The 9794-nt window shown below is 45.1% G+C and overlaps 1 protein-coding gene across 1 annotated transcript; it reads right to left on the bottom strand.

Moving 5' to 3' along the window:
- Positions 1–520: 520 nt before the first annotated feature.
- On the bottom strand, positions 521–3682 carry GAS1 (growth arrest specific 1). The gene has a single exon (XM_039545679.1). The coding sequence runs from the start codon at positions 2799–2801 to the stop codon at positions 1878–1880; it is 924 nt and encodes a 307-aa protein (XP_039401613.1). The 5' UTR covers positions 2802–3682; the 3' UTR covers positions 521–1877.
- Positions 3683–9794: the final 6112 nt, after the last annotated feature.

Genomic DNA, 9794 nt, shown 5'->3' with positions numbered 1-9794 from the left:
GATCTACTGTATATGATCTAAATATTTCTGAAAGTTGCTTGAGACACTGTATGTGTGGCAAGATATTTTACATGTATATGAGAAGTCTAGCAGCATCAGTGGGAATACCATCCTCCATTTCATAAGGAAGGAGCTGCTGGCTTGATAATTCTATACACATGTAGGAGCGGTGTCCTTGGAAAACAAACTGAGAATTGTTTTACACCGCTCTGCACTGGTACGTTACCATGCCAAAACATACAAAAATCAACCACTTGCTTTGAAGATAGTATTTTCAGAGTCCTGTTTATTACTTATGTCCAATTATTCATTAAAGTAAGGGCAAAAGTAACTGACATCTATTTAAAGTACCATAGAGCGATACTGAGTTTTTATTTATTTATTTATCCTTCCTCCCCTGTTCCCCCAAACAGGACTGATAATTCACTCAATAGCAGTGTCTCTGGACATCATCATGCATCCATATTTAAAACTCTTCCTTTAGGAATTTACACATTTAAGAAATACACGAACCCGTAGATATTTAAAACAGGATCTTTTATGCCTTCTATAAAAATACGTTAAGGCAGCTCGGAAATGCATTTATACAATTCTACAGTGTTCATAAAGTCTCTTAAAATAAGAAAGTTAACTTCAAAACTATAAAATACACTGTACATTTGATGTTCTACAGAATAGTTCATTATTGTTGCTTGTATCCCTTTATACATAAAATGAAATCTGTATCTTTCCAGAAAAGAACAGCAAATGCAATTATCTGGCAAATAGGATGTAGACTTAAAACTTTATTTTTTTAAAAAATAAATTATTCCCCAAGCATACAATTTATAAAATTCTATATACAAAGTAGAGTGACTGGTAACAAATCCCAGTTTTAAATACATTTTATATAAGATTTACCAGAGGTCAGCACCCTGATATGACTAGAGACAATATAACTTTCCAGAATATTTGTACATACAAGTTCTTGAGTTTAAAAAGTGTCTTTCGAAGATGGCAGTGCAGAGCTCTTTTAAGACAAAAGTTGCATTGTTCAGTGCAGCCAACAATTCTGAAAAATCTGCATTTTTTTCTCGTTAGGTTGAAGAAAAAGAGATGTTTTCTGGCAAACATTTGTTACGGGGACAGTGAATGTGAAGGGAGGCTGAGATCCCATCAATTTGTTCCAAACTCTCCCCCACTTCCCACCCCGCCAGTTAATTAAAGGCAATTGAAACGTAATCCTCTTTCAGGCATCATTGTGAATATTTTGAATGGTGATACGGAGAACGGTACTTGAATTCGAGTTGTTGGTCTACTTATAACCAGTAAGGCAGTTGTTTTGGCAGCAAGTTCGGGTTTCCCACCTCTCTCTCACCCTCACGTCAACTGCTAAGAACTATTAGCACCTTCCTATTCGTGTTTTGTTTTGGCGGGATGGTAATGAACCTACAGTAGCTTTGCTAACAGTTCCTCTTCTTAACTCATCGGCTCGCTGCTAACACCAAGCCGGGGTGTGGAACAAATTGCATAGTGCACGCTAAAACCAAGCCAAATCACACCGCGGTCCTGGACGCCTCCCTCCGTCCATCCCTCTCCATCTCCTTAGTTCCCGTGCAGAACAGTGGCCAATAAACTGGTATCGTCACCATCGGAATGACTGTAACTCTGGGTGTGTGAGGACCGTGCCTAAGAGAAATGTCCAGGCAGGTGCTGGCGAGAGGGTGTGCAGAGAAGTATTGCGGGAGGGGCCCTGTCTGGATAAACGACCGCGGAGATGGACGAAGGGAGCGTCCCCCGAAATGATCCCGGGGGCACGTCTGGGACCGGGGATCCCCCCCACGTGTCCCGAGCGCCGCGCGCGCGCGCGAGCCCTGAAGCAAATGGGGACTCGGTGGCTACAGCAGCAGCAGCAAAATGGAGGCCAGCGCGGTCCAGGCTGCTGGGGCGGGCGCTCGGCCGGCGCGATCGGCCGGCGCTGGGAAGCCGGGCTGGGGGCCGGGCTCGTCCCGCCCGCCCTGGCTGGGCTCGTCCTCGTACTCGTCATCGTAGTAATCCTCCGGGCCCCCGTCCGAGCCGCCGCTGCTGCCGGCGCCGTTGCCGCCCGCCTCGGCGCCGAAGCAGAGGCGGGCCATGTTCTCCTTCATTGTCTCGCAGATGGGCCGCTCCAGCCCGTCGCAGACGCAGTCGTTGAGCGGCCCGGCCTTGGGCACGGCCAGCATGTCCTCGATCACGGCCCGGCACTCCTCGGTGCAGCGCAGCCCATTGAAGAGCTTCCCGCAGGACACCATGTAGCGGCCCAGCGCCGCGCTGCAGCGGCTGTCCCAGTCGCAGCGCCGCCGGGCCTCGGTGCAGCCCATCACCCCGCCGCCTCCGCCGCCCGCCGCGCCTCCGCCCCCGGCCCCGCCGCTGGTGCGGGGCAGGCAGGGCTCGATGGCGCGCTTGGTGGCCCAGCAGGTCTCATCCTGCGCGCAGTCGCAGTCCTCCAGCGCCGGGCCCCGCCGGGTGTGGTTGAGCTGGATCAGGGCCGCGATGCAGTGGCTCGGGCACCGCCGCCGGGAGGAGGCGGCCCCGGCGCCGCCGGCCGGGTGCTGCTGCAGGAGCACCGGGGCGCACGCCTCGGCGTACTGGCTGTACGCGTAGCTGCACTCGGGCTCGCCCTGACACTGCAGCACCGCCTGCCAGCAGATCAGCCTCCGGCCGTGCGCCCGCGGGGGGGACACCGCGCCCAGCACCACCGTCAGCCACAGCCAGGCGCCCGGCATCAGCCACCGGCGGCCGCCGCCGCCTCCTCCATGCAGAGCGGGCGAGCCTACCACCATTGCGGGCGGCGGCGGCTGCAAGAGGGTCGATGAGGGGAGGAGAAGGAGCAGCTGCCCGTGGAAAAGTTTGCAAAACTCCTGCCAGCTGTGTGCATGAGGCTTCCCCTCATCAATCCATCCACGCGGCCCGTCCGAGGCTGGAACAGCGGGCTGCAGTACAGCCCCCACCCCCGAGTCCCGGGCTGCGGTTGCCGCAATAGTTCCCTTAATCAGTGCAACTGGGGGCTGGAAGGAGAGCGGCTCCTGAGTGCACTCGGGGGCTTGTAGGCTGCGCCGGGGGAGCTCATGGTGCTGGCCTGCTTCTCATGCAGATCCCTTTCTTTCCTCTTTTTGCACAAAATAAATGCCCAGCTGCTGCTGCTGCTTCCTCGGCAGCTTTCAACTCTCCGCTCTCAGCATCTCCGCACATGCCAGCCGCACAAACCGCTCCGATCCCATTCACAGTCCCTCTCCGCTCCTTCGCTTATACTGTTGCACTTTCGGGAAGAAGGGGAAAGAAATCCCCCTTTTGGCAAGAAAATAGAGAAAGGGGTGAAAATAGATGGCTCAGGGTCTCCCTTTTCTTTCTGTCTCTGCGGTTGATGCTGCTTCTGTTGTCAACAAGCTCGCAAGCTGCTCTGCTCTGCGGTGTGAAGCTTTTTTTCTTTGCAAGGCTTTAAATACAAAAGTGGCCTCCGAGCAGCAGCAACGTGCTCTGATGAAGCCTCATTATGCATGCATGGAAAAGCAAACAAACAAAACAATTAGCAACGCTTCTTCCCCTTTTACACATGCCCCCAGCCTGCGCTCTCTCTCGCTAGTCGCTCTCTTTCTCCTTTTCTCCACTTTTCTCCCTTTGCTCGGCCCCCTTTCCCTGCTTTTCGACTTACTATTGGTCCAGCCTGTTGTTGAAACTTTTTTTTTCTTTACGATCTACGGGAGAAAGGGGGGCTGGTGGGCAGCTCACATTCAAAGCTTGAAAGGAAAGGCTTAACGAGATTGACAGCAGCCCCCAAGGAGCCCCTCCTACTGTTAAGGAGGCTCCCACAGTTACTACTACACAACAACACAGCTTTTCAAGAGGAAACTTTGCAGCTGTTTGCATCAGGCAAAGCTTTGCACCCATCTCTGTTTTCCAGCGGTCACAAAGCAGCGTTTGGTTTATAGAAGTTGCCTGAGATGTAACATCATGGCATACGTTTTTAAAAGATGCTGTACAATAAATTTCATTATAAATTTTACTGATAGAAGTCCAAACAATTATAAATTTATTATATATCAAATATGCCATTATATACCAATATGCAAACAGAAAGGGCTCTTGCATCATTTGCTGATCTCGTTCTCCCCCTCGCAAATTCTTCCTGCGGGGAATGTAAGCTCGGTCTCATACGGAATCAAACTTTTTGAGATTTGTGCAATGCTACTGACTTCAATGGGAGTGCATCTATATACTGAAAACAGAATTTGGTCTATTAATTGCAGTACTTAAGCATGACCACTTGTCATTTAACCGTTTTGCACTTCTTTTGCCTGTAAGCAAATTCAAATTATATATTTGCATGAAGATTTTCTCTGGGGAGTCAATGCACGGAACTACCAGGATTTAGAAAAAAAACAACCTATCCTCTTATATACATTATTTATAACAATAGATTTTGCAAATAGAACACTGAAATATGTTTCCCAATGTCTGAAATGGTTATTTGAATTCTTTATTGGGATCTACTAGCTATTAAAAGTTGCCTGAAATTTATTAACTGAGATAAAAGACTGGTCGTGGATGCATTAAAATTTTCATTACATTCTTAATTCTTCCTTGATTAAAAGAAAATATAAGATTAAAATAACAAATATAATATAAAATGTTCAGAACAGCATAAGCTGTACATTGCGGAGTTGGTGATAGTGCATTTGTAGGTGTTTCTTTTAATTTTAGTGCTACCTTAATTCCAGAGCAACATGGGCTTTGACCGCAAGAGGCATCAGTGTCTGCTGCCTGTCAAAAACTGGCGCTTTTTTCATCGGGAGACTATCAGCTCCATCTGTCACAAAAATTAGAACTAAATCTACTTTCCAGAACCAAAGGGAGCTTGGGTTTCTTTCCTACGTGGATTGCTGTCTTTCTGAAATTCTGTGCAAGGCGTAATAGAAGTGTCATACAATTAGAAATCATATTGATTGTGTTGCAAAATATTCATCAACATTTGTTCCATTGTGATCAGTTTTACGCTTGGTTTGTGTTTCTCCAGTGCAGCAGTGCTCATTCTATTGCTGCTATACAAGCAGAACTCATGGTTGCTTGCTTGCTTTTTAAAGTAATGAGAATATAAAGCTAAAAATTTGCTGTCAACCAAACTTAGTTATCAAATGAAATTGCTGTTCTTTGTATTTGTTTTAAACATCCCTTTAATGGTGGTGGTGTTCTGGTTAATTCCCTCTGGTGTTTGCCCCTCCGCAGCAGTGAACATACCATACACTGGGCAGGTCTAGTCTATGCATTTCTTCACTATTGAACTTCATCCACTCATAGAGAGCCTCTGCAAGGCCCGTTATGCCAAAAACCTAGAGGTATTCCTGAATAAAGGTGAGTGGGGCAGATCACATATTGAGCTGCCGAGCCAGGGGTTTCTTTACCACTTGTCTGCCAAGGAGGTACATTCACGTCTGCCCCAAATATACTATTGCAGAGGGAGGTATGGGAATGTGAGAGTTTCAGGCCCACGGCCATGAGCTGAGCCCTGAACTACACTACAGACTTATGTTGTTATAACTGCATCTCTCAGGGATGTGGATTTTCCACCCTCCTTTGCAACATAGTTTTACCAACCAAACTCCTAGTGTAGACAGCACTATGTCAATGGGAGGTCTTCTCCCACTGACATAGCTACCACCTCTTGGGGAGCTGGAATATGTCCACCAAAGGGAGAAGCTCTACTGTCGGTGCACGTTACCTTTGCTGGCTGTATAAGTTGAAAAATAAAGGCCAAATAGTTTAAAAAATTTGGAAGTCTGGTATGTTTTCTGTGTATTGCCCTTTTCTGGAACGACAGTTTATGCAATTCTTTACACCCGTTTTCTATACGGGCATCACTGCAAGATCATCTTGGCTGTGAGGAAGGCCAGTATATTATAGCTATGTATTGACAATAAACACTCATGTGCAGGTTTTTATTTTCTTTAGTCTTGCTGTCTTTTACTATCTATCCTTGTAGATCTCTTTTCTAACTCTTTTCTCATCCTTACATTTTCGTCACCTTTTCTCAGAGAGCTATTTTATACTTTGGGTGTGTTCAGATAATAAAAAAATCACACACACAAAGGAGACAACATTACAATTCAGCAGTTCACATTCACATGTAATCGAAAAATACATGTATATCTGGTTAATGCCTCTCAAGTAATTCCTAGGCAAATTTGGATTATATTAGTGGATTATATTGTCTTTTCTGCATTTCAGCAGATTTAAAACTGCCATTGTAAAATAGCTGGGATGAACACTGCAAATAAATTAGCTAAGTTTACTGTTCTGAAGCCCAATAATATTAATGAAATCTGTATTTGGCTGCACGTGATCATAGAATCACAGAAATGTACGGCTGGAAGGGACCTCAAGAGGTCATCTAGTCCAGTGTTTCTCAACAACCAATCAGTGGACTGGCGCCGGTCCCTGAGACCTGACACAGTTTAGGAAGGCAGCAAGCTGGTCCCTGGTATCAAAAAGGTTGAGAAACTCTGATCTAGTCCATTCCTCCTTCCCGATCATCCCTGACATGTTTGTCTAACCTCTTAAAAACTTCCAGTGATAGGGATTCCAAAACCTCCCCAGGTAACTTATTCCAGTGCTTAGCTGTCTCTCCATCCTGTGCTGAAAGGAGGCTCAAACATCTTGTGGCAGTGAATTCTGCCTTCCCCAACACCCAGTAAAAAAGATCTCTATGGATGTTGGTGCTGTGATGGCAGGGGTTGAATGGGGATGGGGGGGTGGGAGAGAAGTGGGAAGTTAGTGGTAGTTTTCAACACTCCAGCGAGAGACTGAGGCCCACCCACTTGAGATGCCTAAATCAGATGCCACTTACAGTAGCTTGGGCAGATGTTCATAAATATGGCAATGCATACTCAGCTGGCCTCATTGGATTTGGCTGCCCCTCAGTGTGGCATTGATAATCTCTGGATTCTTCATCTGAGTGGGATTCAGATAGTCTGCTGAGCTCCACAGACTTAGCTCAATGAGACTCTGATGCCTAGTTTGACCCTGCTGGGCCTCCAGTTACTGAGGATCAGATTATCTGGACTTCTCCGTCTTGGCTGTCCCTTAGTGGGTCTCAGGTGCTCTGCTAGGCTCCTGGGATTTTGCTTCTCTTCAGCGGGGCTCAGATACCTGTGCAAACTCTGCTTCTTGCCTTTGGCTTGTTGGCTTCCCAGGTTACATTGGAGGATTGGGGGCGGGGAAGAGGAGTTGAAATTCTCCCAAGTGCCACCTATTCATGGCAACAAAATGATCTGTTACTCTCAGTAGAATGTGCAGATCCTCATACTATAATCCTGTCTCTTCTTTCCTTTGGTCAGCAGAGAAATAGTTAAAAATGCTGACATTTAAACAATCATATTTGTGAATGAACACCCCACTGAGTGAAAGCTCATGCCTCTTAGAGCTATGGTTTTAGGCTCTGCAGACTCAGTCAGACATCACTGTATTAGTTACACTTGCTTCATATTTTTAAAAGTATCCTTGCAAAGAGAGGATTAGATTTGTGGGAGGCCACAGTTATTTGTTTGTGTGGGGTTGGGGGGTGGGTGCTCTGGGGCCCCAGCACCCACCCCTTGTTACTCGTCAGCAGTACTACCAGGTTTCCTCAGTTGCTCCTAGGGGAATCCTATACAAGGTAGAGGGCTTCTTCAGGATGCTTTGAGACTTGAGTTATGCTGGAGTACTGACCCGGTACACAGCTGTCTCAGAATCAAGGCAGCAAAAGGCCACCTTTCTTCCTGAGGTGTTTTGTGAATTCCTTGGCAGTACTTGAGGAGTTGAGACCATTCATTTTTTCATCCCTGTTATCATGACAAAGGGTGAGCAGGTAAAAATTTTTTGGTGCACAGATCGGTCCATTTTTATGACATTTTTGCAAGGCTTTTTAAATAAAGTTTAAAATATATTACATGCAAATAGTAAATAATGATTTTTTCTCTTATAAGTGGATCCATCAATTTTAAAAATTGATTAACAATTTCTAAGCTAAATAATGTTCCAGTATATGCATTCATCAGTCAATATATGTCAAACTGGTATACTAAGGCACAGCGAAGGGGTGTATATAATCATGTACAAACTGCAATGCGTTAACTCTTAGGAAACTGGCTGATTCCCAATGATATGATTTCTGGGAACTGTCTGTTTCTAAAAGATTTAAGGGTTGGGACTTTTGACTTTGCCGTGCCTTTCCCATCTCACAGAAAGTTCCCCTCCCCATCCTCCAAGTGGTGTTCCCAATGCACCCTAACTCCCCTGCTATTGATTTCCAACTCCCCTGGGAATCAGTAGTGAGGCCAATTGCATCAGCATCTCAAAGGGCTGGCAGGACACCATTCAGCAGGGGGGGAAGTAGGTGGGCTAGCAGAGCACCATGCAAAAATAGGGGAAAGTAGTGAATCAGCCATTAGGAGGTGATCACATTCTGTTGCTTGAAGTATTGGGGTGATCAAGAAGAGAAATTGAGCAGCTCTTATCTTGAGAGGGAGCAGAAAGGATCAGGAGCGTGGGGAGTGGTACTGTTTGGTTTGGAGGAGTTGGAAGCGGGAGGTGATTGTTACTAAGTTTCTCATTGGAGAACGTTAAGAATAAGATTCCTGAAAATGCGGTGATGTAAGGGTTAACTGTGTACAAAAAATGTCTTAAAAAGCTGCTTCATTTTAAGGCTCTCTTTTAGATTTTCCTTCTTAATTTACAATATTTACTTAGAAATTAATTGGCACCCTTATAAAATTGGAGATTGTTATTTATATATGAAATAGTAAGTATTTTTGAGGGTATTTGCCCAATGCATCCAGTACAGTAAACATGGAAATATTGCACAATGCTACTTGGACCTCTGCTTTATTGAACTCTCTTCCAATCTAAACCACAAACTAGACCACACATGTTGTTAAAAAAAGTTTAAAAAGAGAGTCTGAATTAAAGCCCTTTTTTGGTGTTGACAAGGGTGAAAATAACTGTTGAAGTACATTTCTGGTCACCTGTTCAGCCACTTAGAAAAAAGATGTTACAAAACTATATATTACAAAGATTAAGTTAAGCCATACCCATTGTCTATATGTAAAAACAATTTCAAACCTCACAGTATTAGGGGAGTTATTTGTTAGACATGTCAATATATACACACACAAAAACAGCTGGCTGGTTTTTAGGCTGTTCTGATTAGCAGATTATCTAAAAATTTACAGGAGCAAACTCCCTAAAACGGCCACTAAATTTTATGTTTAATTTTCTGTATGTGCCTATTTAAAGCCAGTATAACAGAAGTTGGAAGAAATGGGAAAGTCTTGAGTTTCTCAACCTGATGAGTCCTGGGAAGCAAGTATCTTTGTAGATAAAGCAAAGAATTCCCTTTTGCAGAACCACTGTCTCCAGGACAAAAATAGAAGTTGCAGTTTCATTTCTATCGCTTCAGCCAACACTAAGTCTACCACAATAACTGCTTCAATGTATTTATGGCCTCAACTGGGGAGGGTTCTTAACTAATGTGGTCTCCCATTGCTCTGTTCCCTGAAAAATCAACTCTTAGAATAGTAATTTAAGATAGCTATAATGAAAGGTACCACCCAGAAGCATATCCAAAGTCTATTGAGCTTGGTATCCTTGCTTCATCACATAACAGTAAACACAGAAAAGTTGTACTAGTTTAACTCAAATTGGCTTTTAAATTAATGTAAACCCAATCACAGGCCTTGTGTTCTCCTGAGGCACACGCCTTTCCATCTCCCCCAAAGGGGAAGAGAGTGTGTCAGGATATGCAA

Source organism: Mauremys reevesii, linkage group 6, assembly GCF_016161935.1.
Source record: "Mauremys reevesii isolate NIE-2019 linkage group 6, ASM1616193v1, whole genome shotgun sequence".
NCBI lineage: Eukaryota > Metazoa > Chordata > Testudines > Geoemydidae > Mauremys > Mauremys reevesii.
The sequence above is the reverse complement of the archived record's forward strand: the minus strand, read 5'-3'. Positions and strand labels throughout refer to the sequence as shown.

What these genes read in the sequence shown, in the direction of transcription:
- GAS1 (XM_039545679.1), bottom strand. Translation starts at nt 2,801, where the DNA reads ATGGTGGTAGGCTCGCCCGCTCTGCATGGAGGAGGCGGCGGCGGCCGC.